This window comes from Podarcis erhardii (assembly GCF_964252035.2).
Source record: "Podarcis erhardii genome assembly, chromosome: 3".
Lineage (NCBI taxonomy): Eukaryota > Metazoa > Chordata > Lepidosauria > Squamata > Lacertidae > Podarcis > Podarcis erhardii.
This window is the reverse complement of record NC_138507.1, coordinates 19050567-19069764: the sequence shown is the minus strand read 5'-3', so window position 1 is coordinate 19069764 and position 19198 is coordinate 19050567. Positions and strand designations below refer to the sequence as shown.

The following is a 19198-nucleotide window of genomic DNA, read 5'->3' as shown; positions in this document are numbered from 1 at the left end:
ATCAAAGATAAGAAGTAAAAAGAGGGATTTTTGTGTTTTTTCTTCTTTTTAAATGTATTTTTTCTTTTCTTTTTTGAAATTATTTTTCTTTCTTATGTATTTTATAACTTTGTATTTTTGTGTATTTGTTTTTCTTTTTTTGTTTGTTGTCATCTCTAAAACTTAATAAAAAATATTTATTAAAAATAAAAAAGGAAGAGACCACAAGGGCCATCGAGTCCAACTCCCTGCCAAGCAGGAAACACCATCAGAGCACTCCTGACATATGGTTGTCAAGCCTCTGCTTAAAGACCTTTACTAGATTTGTCAGTCGCAGGGCAACCCAAAGCGACCAACTCCTGGGGAATCTAAAGCAGATCCCTCTCCTCACGTCAAGGCCGCAAAACCTCTCAGCATCCTCCACTCGGACGCCACTAATCCAAACTGACAGCGTGAGGGCGGGGCTTAACTCTGAGGTAAACGCGAGCAGGCTCGCGGCGCCAACGGCCGAAGCGCGCGCCTGCCCACATCCCGCCCGCGACCAATCGCATAAACCGCCCCCGCTCCTCCCCCCTCCCCCCCGCGGGCACGAGACCCAGCCTCTCTCTTTCTCCCGAGTACCTTCGTGAGGCGTCGGTGGGCGGGGTTGCATAGCCGCCGGGAGCCTCGTGAGTGGCCGGCTCGCCTGTCAATAGCGCGCCGTAGTCCCGCCCTGCGAGCTTCATAAAGGAAGCCCTTCACTTCCTGATCCGCTTGCTGATTGGTTTATCCGGACGCGTAGGGACGCTTGTAAGGGACCCCCTCAGCGCCTTCAGCGTTCCGTTCCGAGGCGAGCGAAGCGGGCCGGCGCCATTAGCGACACCGCCATGACGTTCAAGCGGGCCCGCGACCGGCTCTACAGCACCCGCTGCTGCGGCTGCTGCCATGTCCGCACCGGCACTATCATCCTGGGCACTTGGTACATGGTAAGGAAGGTCTCGCTGTTAAGGGGAAAGGGCCGCTTTTGTCCGTTCGGAGGGGTTGCGAGGCGATGTTCCGGGTGATGAGGATCCTTTATTGCGCGTGCGCGCAGCCCCGCCGTACAACGTCCCTTTTTTTCCTCGGGCGCTGACGTGCCCTGTGGAGCGGCCGCGCATGCGCGTTATCCCCCCGGGAGTGTTTTCCAGAACTTTGCCAGCAAATACGTAAGACCTGGGAGAGCGGCGATCCCGGAAGGAGACTGATTGGCCGCCTGCGGTTGGTCTTCCTTAGGCATGGCTGCCTGCGAAGGCTTAACTTTCTCGCTGCAAAGCCTTTTGAAAGTAACCCTGCAGCTGCGCACTTGCTGCTGTGTGTTCCCAGTTTTTCTGCCAAGTAGCTCAGGGTGACGTATTGTACGTAGCTGTCTTCCTTTTTATCCTGGTGTTAGCCCTAAGAGACCGTGGCTGGCCGAAGGCCACCCCAGTGAGCTTCATTGCTGAGTGAGGATTTGAACTCTGGTCTCCCAGATCCAAAGGGACACGGGTGGCGCTGTGGGTTAAACCACAGAGCCTAGGACTTGCCGATCAGAAGAACGGCGGTTCGAATCCCCGCGACGGGGTGAGCTCCCGTTGCTCGGTCCCTGCTCCTGCCAACCTAGCAGTTCAAAAGCACGTCAAAGTGCAAGTAGATAAATAGGTACCGCTCCGGCGGGAACGTAAAAGGCGCTCCTGTGTGCTGCTCTGGTTCGCCAGAAGTGGCTTAGTCATGCTGGCCACATGACCCGGAAGCTGTAGGCCGGCTCCCTTGGCCAATAATGCAAGATGAGCGCCGCAACCCCAGAGTCGGTCACGACTGGACCTAATGGTCAGGGGTCCCTTTACCTTTACCTTTACCTCCCAGATCCTAATCCAAGGTGAGAGCCAGTGTGGTGTGTGATGGTTAAGAGTGTTGGTCCATGATATGGGAGACCAGGATTTGAATCCCTGCTCAGCCAGGAAGCTCACTGGCTGACCTTTGGCCAGTTACCATCTCTTTCAACCGATCACCGGGTTTTTGTGAGGATGAAATGGGGAGAAGAACCACGTACACCACCTTGAGCTCCTCGGAAGAGAAAGGTGGTATATAAATGTATTAAATAAATAATCCAACACCCTCTCACCTGTGAAATCTTTACACTCATGGAAGTAGTGTCGGAAAGAGACCTTCCAAGGTTTGTGTGAGAGAATTGGTTTGTGTTTCTCCTTAGGATTCTTCCCTTCTACATGCCCCTTTTGCCAATTGCACAAAGTAGAGTGAGCTCTGAGTGCTAAGCATTCGTTCTTAATCCCTTCCCTTTCCATACTGACTACTCAATCTGTTTCTGGTCCTATAGTTTCTGCAGTGATGGACAGGAGAGAAGAAACACTAAAAAAATAGTTTATATACTGCTTAGTTTCCTCTTGAGAATTATTTTTCATAAAATTCAGTCATCTCCTTCTAGTTCTAAAATTACTACTCTTCCATAGAGAATTCTGGGAGTTGCAGTTTTTGATGACAGTGGTGAGAATTCTTAAGGTTCATAGTACACCTTCCCCTAAAATATAGATCCCATGGGCAGAATGAATTAACTACTAGTTTATTTTGTCTGCTGTTGATGTTTCCAGACTCCAAACAACAGCTGGGTTTATGCTTTATTTTCAGATGCTAGTGGATATATTATAAGAGGATGTTACTGAAAGAGTTAATAAAACCAGACAATTGGAACTTTAATACTATGGAGAAAATGCTGACTGAGATAGCTTTGTGGCTTTGAAACAGCAAATTGCAAGGAGGTTGTTGTGAGTGCAATTTTAATTGAAATCAAAATTAACTTACTGCTTCTTGTGACACTTGCTACAAAGTTCATAATATATGTAGCATTAGTTTCCACTTCTATAAGGAAGTGGGGAAGTTACTTAGCAGCTAGTGTTTCTTGTAGGTCAAACTCTTGCGCATGGAGGGGGTTGGGGTGTGACTTCCGTGAGTTTTCAACACCACTTTGTATCACTTGCTTGTCTTCACAAGATCTTCTATTTTTGATGTTTTCAGCTGCTGGTACTTAGGGAAGTGTTGGCATGCAGTCAGTTGTCCTTTCCATGGTGAGGGTGATCAGTCACCCTTACGATGCTGTTTGTGTTGTCTCTTCCTTTCAGCAGGAAGAGATTGCATCTTTGTACTAGGTGGGAGGGAATATTGGGTCAATAGGACACTTCCCACACAGCAGTAGTTACAGAAGGCGTTTCCGACATAGCATCTCTTTAGCTAGGCTTCATAAATGTGCTTAACACTGGAGAGTTACTTTTTAAATCTTTTGATTCCTTGCCCCTCCCTTGAGCCTGGCATGGGTAGGATTTTTTAACGAAGCAGAAAATAGTCTTCTTGCTGCTTTCTGAGACTTTACAGCAGGGGCAAGCCCCCACCCCCCCTTATTCAGAGTTTGAATTTGCAACCCGCTTAAGTGAGGAATAAAGCCATAGGCTCAGGATTGTAACTGAAATGAAAAATTTGGATTATGGATATACAGTGCTATGAAATTTTCAAACAATAAAACTTCTTAAAGGAACGTAATATAATAGAAAATTTTATATATATATATATATATATATATATATATATATATATATCTCAAAATGGCACCAAGTTGCAAATGTGTTGCACAATCAGCGTAAGTCATTTTCTCAAGCTTTGATCCCTAGGTGTTGGACTACATCTCCCATCATCCCTGATCACTGGTCCTGCTACCTAGGGATGATGGGAACTGTAGTCCAACAACAGCTGAGGACCCAAGTTTTATAAACACTGGAGTAAGTAATATTGTTAAAATAGTCTCCTCCCAACTTCCCCCAGCCCATCTAGTTGTGAAAGTTGTTAGCTCCCTAGCATCTTTGCATTTTAGAATAAAGTTTATAGTTCCCAATCCAAGGCAGTAGGCCAAGATAATGGGACCTTTACTTGGGTATAAAAGCACATGAAGCAGAGATGGATAGATAGCAGAAATAATGGCGGGGGAGTGGGGGAGAGATGATTCTGAAATCTGGTGCAGCATTTTCAAGCAGCTTGCACAGAAACCATAGTTGTACATTTCATCCATTTTGATCAACCATGGCTGCTGCATTGTAGGTTTGAAGTTTGCTGTAGTTGTTCTGGCATAGTAGGGTTCAGATTAACAAGGATTAGCTGACGTTTGGCCTTCAGGTGTTACTGGGGTACAATATTTATCCTTGGTCACGCTGGCTAGAGCTAATGGTAGTTGGAGTTCCACGACATCTGGAGCACCACAGCTCGGCCACCTTTGCAATAGGCTGTAAAAGTTAAGCCTGTGCACACAAAACTATGCCCTGTTGAAATCAATAGAAATTTGGGACATGAATGTTGGCATTGTCTCGAGACAGGTGGATGGCAACATAGCACTACCAAAACTGGTGCTGATAGAGTTGCAGTTCTGTTGTGTGTTCTTCTGTGGAAGGAGATGTCTGTTCCTTCAGATTCTATGAACTAAAGTAAACGTAGGAAAATTTATGGGATGCAGTTTCTTTCAGCTTGTTGATCAGCTTAAGTTAAAACAATGAGAACTATTGATATTTATAATGCAACTGTATAGTGGCCTTATGGACTGTGTAGGATATTTAATGTGTTCTCTAGCTGATTGTCAGTAGGACATTGTGAACCTACAAACTTCAAATTTAGAAATGGTGTTAAATGCCTAAGAAATGCCTTTTAAGTAATGTGTGTATCCAAAATATCTTCTTTCAAAAATAGCTTTTGTGTGACTTAGGTGGTTTTGGAGAAAATTCTGGGGAAGGTACTTGGGAAGTTAACACTTTAAATACTATAGTAAGGAAATTAAAAATACATTGACTTGAAGCTTCTGTCATAAATGCATCCTGAAATTGGAGGGGGAAGGAGAGATACCAGTACAGAGAAGGTGATAGAGCAGGAAGATGATGAGGCTTCATATGGCTCTGGAGTGCTGCAGAGATTCCCCCCCCCCCCCCGGAAAGTAGCTGTGTCCTCAAAGTTCATACAAGCTCCTTAGCCCTTTGCTACATGACCAATTACTATGTTGCTTGCAGATATCCTTTGAATTGCAAGGATTTTTCTCAATACTGTATGTGACAAAAGATCATACTCCCTGTCCAGATCAGGGTGCCTATAGGCAAATAGGCACAGCCATCCTGAAATATGCAGTTTCATGGAATGTTATTTTCCTTTAATCTGATGTTTGGCTTAAACAAAATCCTGTTTATAGCCACCAGCAACTAGCTTTGTTCTCTTTGGCAACCTTGGCAGAGCTCGCATTCCACTTCTTTTTATTCACATAATTTACATTGGTTGCATTACAGTACGTAGTAAAATTAAAAATGTAACCAAGTGTGTGTGGATACATTATATTATTGAGATCTTCAAACACATTTCAACAAAACTGTAGGTGCACAACCTTTCCTACAGCTTTAAAACTTTAAAACTACAGAGTGTGGTTTTAAGCTGGAATCATGATGAATAAGACAGATCAATACTCTAGATAAGGTAATGATATGTATAATTTTTTTAACATGCAGAGAATAATATGTGCAAACAAATCAGAGGGGAGCTGAGGGAAGTCTTTGGAGGGTGGGAGAGGGAGGGATGGGAGGGAATAAAAAGGGGGAATGTAATTGGTTATATTGATTGATAATTTGCTTGTTAAAATTTTTCAATAAAAATATATTTTTTAAAAAGACAAATCAATACTCAGTTGAGGGAGGTACGTAATTATAGAGATTTTTATCCAAATATCTTTTCCACATGTTATATAGTCACATACTTATATAATGCATCCACATACTTATATAATGCATAACATTGTTAATGAGGCATACACATTGCATTAATTTTAGAATTTTAATAGTCTTGCAATTAACTAGGGATCCAATTCTATGGACATTTATATAAAAGTAAGACCTAATGGTCAGGGGTCCCTTCACCCTTTACCTTTTTAAGCCCAGTTGAACATAGTATGATTTCTGAGTAGGATTGGGCCACACCTTGAGTTTTCATAACTAGCATAAGTCTTTAATTGTAGTTGTGCTAAATAAATGCTTTTTAAAACTGAGGGTTGTGTGTAACACTGCAGTTTTGCTCATGCAACAAGGTTCCATGTGCACAATGGAACTGCCCTTTCCTCTCTGTCACTTGCAGTCAGGACCATTATGGGCAGATTTTGGAACAGCCGGAAGGGAAGGGGAAATCCTACTGTTCAAGTGGAAATCCACTTGAGTAGCACTGGATGCAACCCTTGACCAGTGTTTGATCATATTTCACCAGTAAGTTGACCAGCTCCTATAAACCCTTTTTGGTACGGTGAACCTTTGTTCCTCTGTTTTAACCTAGAAAAACACTTATTAAATGCAAGGCAAAGTGCATTTCAGTCTCTGTTCTTTGGTAAGATTATAATAGGGAAAAGTTCACTGGCTGCTTGGAACACAAATTATTACATAATGCCTGTCTATTCATGAGGCACTTTTGTTTTCTGTTTGTGTTGCGGATTATAACAAACCTATTAAGATAAGCCAAACAAAATCCTCTTTTGCAAACTTAACAGAAAGTGTTGTTCATTTTATAAAAGCTTGTCACAATTCTGTTCAATTGCTGCCATTTGATTTCCACCCCTCCTTGATGGTATGCTTTCTCAGATTTGGCATGTGAGCAATATTAAGCTAGAATACTTTAAAACAATCACTGGGGGTTTGTATGTGCAGCTTAAATTTTTAATTCATGCTCCCTGAAAAAATAATTATACACACACACACACACACACACACACAAATATTAAACACATGCCATATTCATATTTTCTTAGGTGGAAAGAGTAGATTGTCAAACCATCCAAATCCTTTGAAATATTTTAAGTAAATGTAAAGCTTTTTACTGCTGCATTGGGCTGATAGGAAGATTTGGAGCCAAATTATTGCTCTTTATATTTTTCCAACTGTCCACGTTCATATTCAGCCTTTCCTAGATATATAGCTCATTTTGCAGTGAATATAAATTCCTGTTACAAAACCCACTTGCATATACCTCTTTGGTGAATAGAATATCGGGAAGTTTGTGTTTATAAAATATTCATTGATGGTGATCGTTAAGAGAGATGAACAGGGCATAATAGTATCACACTTGTCAAATACAGAATGCTGTACCTAAGTTGCTTAACTGTCGTAATAAACTGAAAAAACTTGAGAGAGGCTTCCCTGTGTGGCTTCTATCTTGCTGATTTCATTTTCAACTAAATATGTTGCATTGGCAATATTTATAAGGTTGGGGGGAACATTTTTTAATACCAGCTTGGGAGACTGAAGTCAGCATTAGAATTTGTTGAAACAGCCATTTAGGTGGGAAAACATGACCTTTTATGTTACAGAACTTTTTAAGGAGGTGGAAATACTGGTCCTTAAATTGTTTAAAAATCGTTAGCAGTTTTGCAAAGTGATTTTATATTGACTCAATACCTTCTGTACGTAAATATGATCTGAAGTCAACAGAGAGAAACTCTACATTGTGGTTGTCGGTGTAGTGCCCATGGGCACCCATTTGCTTTCAGGGGTCTTCTTTGCTGCCTGCAGGACATCCCCACCCTGTCTGAAATTAGTCATGAAACAGGCATTCTAATGTCAACAATATTGCTTGGTTGCAAAATGTGATATGGTGCCCATGAGTTTCTCCAGTTTGCTGATGTTCCCAAAGACCTCAAAAAGTTGGTGATGTTTTCAGTTAATCCGTAGGGAATGTGTAGGGACGAGGCATGGAAGATGAAGATATTTCTTGCTAAGATTGAAAACATTTGGTGTGTCTAGTGCATCTTTACATCTTAAATTCTATCCATGGTCTTGAATTTAGTGTTCCAAAGTTTGGTGTTTTTGGAGACTGTGTTAGAAACTGAGATATGAAAGCTGGGAGTTAAATGGCACCTTAAACCTAGGTTAGGGGCACAACAACTGAATGTCTGGATGTGCTTTTTTATAACAAGAATACAAAGCTGGAAATGAACGAGCTGCAGCTAAAAATATTATGTTCGTTTTTCACATAGCCTAGCCCTTCCCTTGCTCACCCCCCTAATATTTTTAAGAGAGTCTCTTCTCCAGTCTTCAGAGAGTAGCTGGAAGTGGGGAGGCAGAAAAAGGTCCTCTTTTCCTTCCACTCTGCAGTTTGAATCTGAAATCTTAGACTCAGTACTGATCCCAGAGCTCAGAAACTGCTTGCACTAATGAATTTCTGTGTCGCAAAATGTGCCTAGAACAATGGGAGTTTCAAACACTTTTTAGAGAGTTGCACTGGTTCCCCCCCCCCCCCCCCATAACCAGAACTATGGCCAGTGCTTCTTTTGGGGGACCAGACTTAAAATATAACATTTAAGTCTGTAACACAGTGTTTCTGTAGGAGTGTATGGACATTTCGTTTCTTTTGTACAACACAGGTGGTATCACCTGCCTTCCTTAGTTCAGGCTTTTATACCTACAGCTTGGTATCTTAATGTTTGTAAAAGTTCTCAGGAGTTAGAAAGGTCTCATCACAGCATCAATATATATTAATAGCTCAGTTAAGTGTAACAAGAGTCGCTTGTGTTTCATTAAGTGTTATTACTCATACAAGTTGTTCCTTTTAGCAACCTTGCCACTTGTCTGATTTGCATGACAACTTGATCTGTGGGATTGTCACACAGTTTCTCATCAAGTTTCCTTCTGGCAGTGGTTTGCTCTTCAGATTTCTCTGCTTTCACTTTGTGTTGTGTGTCGGTAGCCATTTGGATAGGCAAAATAATGGAGAGTTGAATGTTCCCCTTGCCACTTGTCATTTATTCTCAAGATCTTGTGGAGGTCATGTAACATAATTTGTAGTTTCTTGGGAGAACGTAAGGACTACTAGATCAGGCTAGTGGTCTGTCTAGTCCTGTATTTTGTTATTACAGTACCTAACAAGATGCTTACAGAAAACCTGCAATCAGGACCAGAGTGCAACACAGTGTAAGAAACTCAGATATATAAGTTAGACATTAAATGGCTTCTTAAACCAGAGTTGCAGTTGCCAAAACGGAATGCCTAGTTGCCATTTTTGGGCAAGTCTGTTTGAAAGTCTCATTTTTCAGATGATGGACTGACTGTGATTGATTCTTAGTTATCTATCTAGTTCAGATGAAAACCTTGAGCTAGGTTAAGAACATTGAGAACCTAAAGAATAAAAGTCCCTTGATCCCAAGGACAGTCCACATGTATTTCAACCTCTTCTTCTTAATGGTGACTACTCCTGCTCAGGCTGCACAGAAAAAGCATTTTGGTTCCAGAAATTCATTCCAATTGTACAGATAAAATATAACTGATAGAATTCTACATGATGGTGCATTTAGTGTGTGAAAACAGTCTAGATCCAATGTTCCCCAGGTACCTCGTGATGTACCTCATGATGGTAGAGATGTCATGTGCCCTTGCACCCAGGCATCTCCACTTGGTCGCAAGTAATCAAAAGCCATCATGGCAAATAGCCATTGGAAGGTAATCTTATCCTCTGTGAAACTTAAAACTCTCTCTTCATCGATAACTAGAAAGCATGGGCTCTGCTGTGCTTGACAGCAGAACATATTCTGGAACAGTAGCTTCTGCATCTCTTCTGTCCTTTCTACTTTTACATTCCTTTCCTTTAAAAGCCTTGTTAAGTCCCTTAGAGACCTCAAGGACTGGCACAGCCCCATAGAAATTATGCCAAGAGCAAAAGAAGGGGATGGGTCACATTTGTTGACGTGATGAAAGAAGCATAGAATTGTAGAGTTGGAAGGGATCCGAAGGGTCATCTAGTCCAACTCCCTGCAGTGCAGGAGGAACAAGTGGAAGTAGGAAGACCATATTTCCTTTTCTTTTTTAGTCTGAGGCTTCCATGCTCTAAATGGATGAATTAAGCCCCTTCCCCTCTTTAACTATCTCAAGCTTGCTCATCCTGCTCCAATCAGTCACAGTCTTGACATGCAAAGCTGAAAATGTGGAGCTTCTGAAGTGTTGATATTGAAGAAAACAGGAGTGGAAACCAGAGTAAATACTGAACTGAGGTGAGGTGAGGGCCAACTGTGACCTCTGCCCAATTGAATGCAGCCCTTTGCTTGATTTCTTGTGGGTGGCCTGGAGCAGGAAGTGGAACAAAAAGAAAAAAGTGGGTCCGTTGCTCACCACTGGCTGTTCTAGTTCTGAATGGCAAATTAGAGCTGTTTTGATGTCTTCAGTATGGTTGAAAGAAACTTATCTAATGTAAGCAGGCGGTCTGCTGTTTTTTAACTTTTGTATCTTCTGTCCCCCAGCTTATCAGACCTGCCAGATTTTAGACAGGGAAAAGAGTCGCTAAAACCTCACCAGATATGACAAGTGGAAACTTCAGACACAAATGTGCTTATTAGGGAGCATTCCTTGTTGAACTTTTTGGAGTTTTGAGTAAATATACTGAGAAAGCTTTGGTTTGTAGTACAGTATTTCGCTTTCCCCCGTTCTCATGTAGTAGCTTTTGTTTTGTTTTTTTGCAGGTAGTGAATCTGTTGATGGGCATTTTGCTGACTGTTGAAGTTACTCACCCTAATACTGTGCCAACAGTGGATATCCAATCTGAAATCATTGGTAGCTACTATCCCTCTGAGAGGGTGGCTGGTAGGTATATATATTTTCTGGAGAGCAGTGATCTTTGATACAGTGTGTTGTGTGTTTTTCAGAGTACATAACTCCATAACAAAATGTTTGGGTTTTATTTGAAATTCATTTGTGAGGTACATTAATCAGGGATCAAACACTTCACTTAGCTTGCCAAGCCATAATTTGTGGCTTTCAGTAATTTCTCCTCTTTTCTGCATATGCCAGAGAACACGGGGAAACATGTCCATTTTTCTCTTTGGTAAGAAGATGTTAATTAGAAGATCACTCACCACTCCGCAAGTCCTATTTACAGGAGGTCTGTTCACACTGACCTCTCAACTTAGAATAGAAAGATGTTCATGGAAGATCTGTATAGAAAACAACACACTCCATCAGTTGGAGGCAGAAGAAACTTAACTAATGCCTTTTTCAGCTAAGAATTAGGCTTGTGACTAAGTGTTGCCTAGCATACTGTTTTCCAACTTTCTTCAGACAAATAAAACATGGCAAAGTATCTTCTATCTCAAGTGATATTAAACAGTATCTTATTCTATTTGTGTAGAGTCAAGCTGACTTGGTCAAAAAATTGATAAGCAGGAAATGCAGACTGAAACTCAGTTGGCCTTCAACTGGTGGGAACGGACCCGCTAGTGGACCATGGTCTGATCCATGGTGGGACACAACAAGAGCACTGTCGCTACGCAAATATATTGTAAAAGATTAAGAAATGGGTCTCCAAATGCATGTTTGGGTCAAAGGTGGGCCATGGGTCTGAAAAGGTTGAAAGACAGCTGCTCTATAACCCATAGCAGAAGTCAAGGTGCTCCCTCCCTACCAAGTGACATTGAGATGCTCAGCAGAAGAGTAGTATTGCAAAGCTGTCTAACAATGGTGAAACTATAGAGAACAAAAAAAGAAAATGAAGTATTCTTAAGGAATATGCATTGTTAAACTAGCTTCTCCCCTTGCAACCAGCTTTCCTAAGATAAAATAATTCATTGTGGTGAAAAATTCATGTGTTAAAATTTGTCAAAGATGTCGAGTGTTCTGGTAGCTTAGAGGTGGGCTGCATTATGCCTCTATATTAACTTTTATGCCTACATACTGCTAGATTGTCAGTGTGCTGCAGTATCGCCTTTGTGATAGAAATTCTTCATCATATTGTATATTTAAAATAGTGGTTCAAAACGCAGTTACTAGAGAGGCCTACAATACTTTTGATCACATTTCCAATTTTTTTTCTTCCTTCTGCTACATTCTGATGCACTCTGCTGTTAACCAGTACACAGTGCTTTTGCCATTTGTGTTAGTTTTCAGTCCATTTTGCGAGGTACTTAATTGGATGTTCAGCAAATATAAATCCTTGATGTACTTTTATTGTTAAAAATGACTCTTGGTGTTTTTCTCCCACCAGAAAATGCATGTGTTCTCTTTGCTATCTCGCTCCTCATGTTCACAATAAGTGCTATGATGGTGTATGGAGCAATTGCTGTAAGTATATATGAATGGTTTTCAGCACTAAACTTTCCTCGATTCGATTCACTTCAGAATTAATGAATTCTTCTTGTTTTGCACTTTTAGCATCGAGTTGGCTGGCTGATTCCATTCTTCTGTTACCAGCTCTTTGACTTTGTTCTCAGCTGTCTGGTGGCTATAAGTTCTTTGACATACTTACCAAGAATAAAGGACTACTTGGATCAGCTGGTAAGTGTCTAAATGTAAATGTTGTATTCTGATATGGAGACAAATTTAATTATTTTCCTGATGAAGGGGATGCTTTATCAGATTTTGATATGCAGATAAAGGCCGAGTTCGCATGGTGAGAATGAGCTGCCCCTCCTTCTCCCCCTTGGCCACAATGAGCAGTTTGGGAGCTTTCATGTCTAATTTATAATTACTCCAGCTTGTAGTATAAAGTTTAACACTGTGTTTGAAACAAGCTGGCTTTAGATCATGGGTTATGAAGCTGGCTTGTTTGCAATTTAGACTTGAGACAATATGCTAAACTGGTTAATAAACATTGGAAGCAAAAACTTCCAAACTCATGGCTGCATCAGAGGAGCAGAGGGAAATGAGTGAGTGGCTTGCTGTGGCTAATTCTTACAGTGACCTCCATACACGCCCAGTATGTTTGGATCCTAACTTCTGTATTTCTAAAGAAAAGTTCTACATCTGTTTGTTTAACAGCAGGTGTTCTCCCTTATATCATATTGGTTAAAATATATTTACTAGCTATATTTTTAGTGGATGAAAATTACAGCTTGGTTGAATGTCATTATAACTTAAACTCATTTTTAAAAGAACAAGGTCTGACATCCTTGTTTTGGTTATGACTGGTGCATTCCTCCCTTCTGAAACTTTTCAGGAAAATCTTTGTGTTGGCCTTGGATTCCGTGCTAATGAAACACAATGACTTCCTCCTTGCTTCCTAGAATGGATCTGTGTCATATTTAAATATGTCAGGAGACTTGTTTGGGCCTGCCTTCTATGGTTCCAAAGCAGAGGTGTATCTGTCACAAGCTAAATGGATACTCTATGAAACTGTTTTCATTTCATCTAACTTTATTTACAAATAAAGTAGAACTTAGGAAACATAGTTTTTTTTCCTTTAAAAAATAATTTCTAAGTACAAAAGATAGCTTTTGAAGTTGTTGAATAACGTTATCCTGGTCTATAAAACATTTTTATTTCCTTCACTAGCCAGAGTTTCCGTACAAAGATGACCTCCTTTCCCTCGATTCAAGCTGTCTTCTGTTCACTGTTCTGGTGTTTTTTGCCTTGGTGATCATCTTGAAGGTCAGTTTTTGGATACTATACATTGCATCTTTTAGGGAACACTAGTGTTGTTGCTGAATTTTTTTCATAGCCTTCTTCAAGTGTTTAACTTATGGCTAAGTAAACAGGATTTATAGCAAGTAGAGATTAGTGTGCTAATTCCCTTGTTAGCTGAAAGACAATTTTCTGAAGTATTTGAGGTTCCCTGTGCACTTGATGAGTGCAAGGGACTCCTCACTTCACAAGGTCAACCCCTACAAACTGAAAGGTGATTGGGATGGAACTAATAAGCTCTGCCCTGCCTGCCCCCTCCCAATGTTTACTAAATGTGAGAACAAGTTTGTGAGGTCTGCCCCTATTCTTCTTACTTTTCAGGTTATGGAGTATGGCCTTGTGAAGCAGAGTGTCTGTTGTACTAGGTCAGAGTTTAAAAAGAAGACAAAATTACTACCAATCAGACCAGTACAGTAACATTTAGGGTGTTTTAGACATTTTTTTCCTGAATTATACACTGCAAGTACATGGCATCCATACGGTATAAAACTATATGTGTGCTTAGATTGGAGATAATTGATTTTCATGCCTTATGTGATAGTCATACGGCAGGCAGGTATAGTTTGCCAAAATGCCCTGGTGGACCAAGTTCAGGAACCTGGAAGACATAATTAAGTGTACAGGCTAAAGATTTCCCACCCACTTCTAACAGTTAGAAGGCAGCCTCTTTGCAGCACCAGGTTACCTAGTTAATATTGCTTCCCTCTTTGTTCCATCATCCAGGAAAGGGTCCACACTTTCTAGACAGTGGAATGCATCAGGGGTTACAGGCCTGTCTTTTTAATTTTCTGCCTACAAATTAGCTTGGGGACAGGTGTGGAGGTCTGTTGCATGAAGCTTTTCCACTCAGAGAGGCATGAGATAATGGATGCACTCAACACCATCCCTTTACTTCTTCAGTTTGGTAATTTTAGCTCCTTTCATAGGAGTTTCAGAATCTAGTCTAAAAGTTTTCTGTTTGGTGCACTGAACCTGTCTTTTTAAGCATAAAGAGTACACAATCACAGTTAGGAACTGTTGAAACAATTAAATTCCATCTCCCCTGCAGTTCTGAAGTTTACATTCCTCTGTGCTTTGTTTTGTTCTCCATATACATTATGCTGATGTTGGCATGCTATCCAGCTAAAATGAAGGTATTTTAATTTGATGCACTAGAAGTGCTGGCTCTGTGACAACAAGGTGTTTGTGCTGTAGTTTTAGCTGTAGCAGCCTTCAGTTCCTTAGAAAATGATAGCACTTACTTTGTGCTAGAATAAACAACTAAATAAACTTACATAGCATGTCTGCTGAATGGTATGTATGTATGTATGTATGTATGTATGTATGTATGTATGGTCTTCCTAGAAATGTAATTTACAAATCTGCTATTTATTATTTTATAATATTGTTTGTCCCCTTGCAGGCCTACCTAATTAACTGTGTGTGGAATTGCTATAAATACATTTGCAACAGAAACTTGCCTGAGATCGCAGTGTACCCTGCATTTGAAGCACCTCCACAGGTAAATTCTTGACAAGACCAAAATAAGCTGCCAGTTGTAATTTTGAGTGACAGGGCTGATGACATTATATGTCTTTGAGCCAGGGGTCAGCAAACTTTTTCATATATATCTTTTTAAAATATATATATATATATAAATTCCTTTGCCCCACAAATAACCCAGAGATGCATTTTAAATAAAAGCACACATTCTACTCATGTAAAAACACACTGATTCCCGGACCATCCACGGGCCGGATTTAGAAAGCGATTGAGCCAGATCCGACCCCCCTGGCCTTAGTTTGCCTACCCATGCTTTGAACCAACTTCATTTTTTACAAGTGCCAAATTAGAATTCTTCCGTCAAGCATAAGTATTTGGATGCAAAATGCAACAACATGAAAAATCTGATAGCTACAAGCTTTGGTATCAAACTGACAGCAGTGTATTAAGGCAAATGTTATATAATGGCCTAGTTTGCATATTCGGGTTAGCCAAGCCTGGGACTATGCAAACATACAAGCTCCCAGAAAGGAGATTGCAACTGCTGTACTCTTCCCTGGGCCTTTTCGCTACAACACCATGCTGAGTTGAGCTAAGGCTTGACTTAGTGTGTTTTTCAAAGATGGGTTTCTGGTTAAGCTTTCTCCAGGCAAACCATGAGTTTCAACCAAGTGGTGGTCTTGGTTACAGCTTGTGGTTAGTGTGGAGAGAACTTTATCCATGAGCTTGAAGAGAGTATTTCAGTGAGGAGCAAAGCAGCTGCAAGTTCCTATCGAGGAGCCTACATGGTCAAAGTTTTGCTATGCCATGATTTGGGCAACTCCAGATCAATGAGTTTTCTGGAATCTTAAGAAGTTTTAAAATTCCACTCATCATTTATGGCCTGAATACATCTGACAAATGATTAAATTAGTAGCTGTTTCAAATTGTATCTGTACCTACTATTAAAGCAGTACAATTCTTGCAATAGCTGTAATGGGTTTTCCTGTGTAAGCAACTTTTCAGGAGGGATGCCTCCGAAATCACATTTTTCTCTTAACTATTATTTATGCTGTCACTCTTGAGGTGGAGTAGTCAGCCCCAAGCAACATACTTTCTTTGATTTCTGTGATAAAGAAGTAGCACAAAATGTGAGCAGTTTTCATTTTGTGCTAATTTGCAATCTTTCAACATTGGGCGAAGGAGTTCTTTGCAAGTCCAGCCAGGTACTTGCATGACCAGGAGACACAAAGTGATAGCTTCAACTAAAATGTTTATGTTAAGGGTAAAGTTATTCTGAATCCGTGGATTTATTGTCAAAACTGCAGGTATATTGACACACTGTTCAGCAATAAGCCACTTTGTTCTGTGGCCTATCCTTCGAAAACAGAGGTCCTCTGGCTGGGTCGGGATGGTATGGGGATGAGGGACCAACTCCCTTCTTTTGCAGGGGCCCAACTAGTGCCATTGCCTTCTGTCAAGAGCTTGGGTGTAATCCTTGACGCCTCCCTTTCCATGGAGGCGCAGGTTACAGCAACAGCCAGGGCGACATTTTCCCACCTTCACTGTTGGTCCTTTACCTTTCCTGCCCCGACCTGGCCACAGTGATCCATGTGACTGTCACCTCCAGGCTTGACTACTGTAATTCGCTCTAGGCGGGGCTGCCCTTGAAGCTGTCCCAGAAACTCCAGCGGGTGCAGAATGCTGCAGCGAGGCTCCTCACGGGGTCTCTGCCATCGGAGCATTTTCCAGCTGCACTGGCTCCCGGTGGAGTACAGGGTCAGATTGAAGGTGCGGGTTTTGACCTTTAAAGCCCTTCATGGCCCTTCACGGCCTAGGACCCTCGTACCTACGGGACCGTCTCTCCCGGTATGCCCCACGGAGGACCTTAAGGTCCATAAATAGCCACACCCTAGAGGTCCCGGGCCCTAAGGAAGTTAGATTAGCCTCAACCAGAGCCAGGGCTTTTTCAGCACTGGCTCCGGCCTGGTGGAACGCTCTGTCTCATGAGACCAGGGCCCTGCACAATCTGATTTCTTTCTGCAGGGCCTGTAAGACAGAGTTGTTCTGCCTGGCCTTTGGCTTGGAGTCAATTTGATTCCCTCCCCCTCTTTCTTTTTTCCTTTCTCCTCCTGTGATGAGGCTGCATTTTAATGTTGTATTTTAATCTTGTTTTTAAGTTGTATTGATTCAACTTGTTTTTATTATTGCTTGTTAGCCGCCCTGAGCCTGGCCTTGGCTGGGGATGGCGGGGTATAAATAAAATTTATTATTATTATTATTATTATTATTATTATTATTATTATTAAAAACACATAGCAGTGAAACTTTCTCGAGGTTGTCTGAAATTGGTTTCTCAACTTCCTCATATATATGTCTATTTAAAATCTGTGTTTCCCTTCTATAGTATGTCCTGCCAACCTATGAAATGGCAGTAAAGATGCCAGAGAAGGAACCTCCACCTCCTTACATACCTGCCTGAAGAAAACTGAAAACTTGTGGTTGAACACCCGTACCAGCTTCACTTTTTTATATTGCCAGACTGCTTTAATATTCATGGCTTTAGGTGCGAAGCTACATGGTTGAGAGGCATTTGATATAACCTTACTAAAATCCATATGAAAATCATCCCCTTGCCAGTAGTTTTTAATTTCATTGATCATCTCAATCATTTTACACAGTTATGCCTTAGGGTTTAATTCTGCAAGTACCTCTATATTTGTATATAACTTCATTCATATGCATTTACGTTTTCATTTAATTTGATAAATAAGGATTAGTATCGGACGTAGGTGTTCACATGATCAGGCATTTTACAAATACGGATTAGTTCTGAAGGACAATCTGATCAGTTGGCAAGATAACAGCTTGTGTTTTTCTTCTTCATTTATATTGTAGTGGGAAGTTCAGATGTGGTATATGATATATATATATATATACACATGCATATGTATATATATATTTACTTGCACTTTCTCTTACCTTTCTTGTTATTCAATGCCTTGAAACAGTATGTTCAGGAAGCCTAAAGCTGGCACTAATTTGAAGTTTTTCCTATATGCTGTGAATGCAGCAAAAGTGCAGCAAGAAATTACATTTGTGTCAGTTGCATGCTTCCAATCTGTGTGCATTTCCATCTTTGTTTATAAATGATGTTTAATAAAATCTTGTTAAAAAAATAATCCAGTGTTGTATGATTTTATTTGTTGTGTTCATTAAAATAATTCTTGGGGTTTTTTTGTCTGCTAAAATAAAACTCATACTTTGAAATCAGTCCTGTAGCTTCAAGCAAAAACAATTACCAGAGAATATACATTCATTTTTCATTGTGGTGGTATAAGAAATTGCTTTCATATCTCTTTTCTTTTGTGCCAGTGCTAAGTCTATTTCATCATTGGAGCCAGGGACAAATGTTATTAACTGTGGGTTGACCTAGGAGACTGTGAGAGTTCAGTAGTATCTCATGTTCTGTTTATCTGAAGGCATAGCTTGGATTCTCTCTCTCTATCTCACTGTGTGTGTGTGTGTGTGTGTGTGTGTGTGTGAGAGAGAGAGAGAGAGAGAGAGAGAGAGAGAGAGAGAGAGAGAGAAAGTAAAAAATAAAGATACCAAGGCAGTTTTAAATACCATATTGGCCCAAATATAAGCCGCATCTTTAAAATTCAAGGTGGTGGGGGAGAGAAAAAGACAATACCTGAATATAAGCCACTCCCTTAAAATTTTGCAGGCACGCACACCCATTCTGTTTTACCGTAAGTCTGTTTCAGCAGCGATATCGTAAAAGCCAATTTTTGTAAGGTCACGAATTTAAGCCGCACTTTCACAGTTGGAATTTGGAAAAAAAGCGAAGCTTATATTCAGGCCAATATGGCAATACATTTGGGTGTGGGGGGACGTAATATTTTGCAGAATATGCTTTAACTGTATTAAAAACATGGACTGTTAATTTTAGCAATACTTGCTTTACACACTTTGAAGTCAAGGCGTTGGGTTTCCCTTCTCCTGGACTGAAAAAGTAAATTTTGCAATATATTCTGTCTGTGCGTGTGCTTCCTATGTCTCTCTAGTCACATTAAAAATTGCATATGAACGTTGGCTGGGATTGTGAGGTGGGCACCATTCAAGAGGGGGTTGGGTTATAAGGACCTTCGCCTGCTTGGGTTGAATTGTTCAAAGGCATGCCTTGTGCCACGGTAGTTCGTGATCTACTGGCAGATTGCAGGGTGTTCCCAAGGGGGGAAAAATCTTAGGCTTCCTATAAAAAAAGCTCAATAACTTTGGCCCAATGGGTAGGTGGGTAGATCATCTCCAGT

General features: G+C 40.9%; 1 protein-coding gene and 1 long non-coding RNA gene across 2 annotated transcripts; one reads left to right on the top strand and one right to left on the bottom strand.

Annotated features, from left to right (window-relative positions):
• Window positions 1-662: 662 nt before the first annotated feature.
• On the top strand, window positions 663-18067 carry LAPTM4A (lysosomal protein transmembrane 4 alpha). The gene is made up of 7 exons (XM_081857458.1): window positions 663-944; window positions 10493-10613; window positions 12010-12086; window positions 12177-12299; window positions 13296-13391; window positions 14827-14925; window positions 17293-18067. The coding sequence occupies exons 1-7, from the start codon at window positions 846-848 to the stop codon at window positions 17365-17367; spliced, it is 690 nt and encodes a 229-aa protein (XP_081713584.1). The 5' UTR covers window positions 663-845; the 3' UTR covers window positions 17368-18067.
• Window positions 5801-7193, bottom strand: LOC309339514. Its single transcript, XR_014155432.1, has 3 exons — window positions 6753-7193; window positions 5949-6718; window positions 5801-5898 (listed from the first exon to the last, which is right to left on the bottom strand). It is a non-coding gene; the product is annotated as an uncharacterized lncRNA (long non-coding RNA).
• Window positions 18068-19198: the final 1131 nt, after the last annotated feature.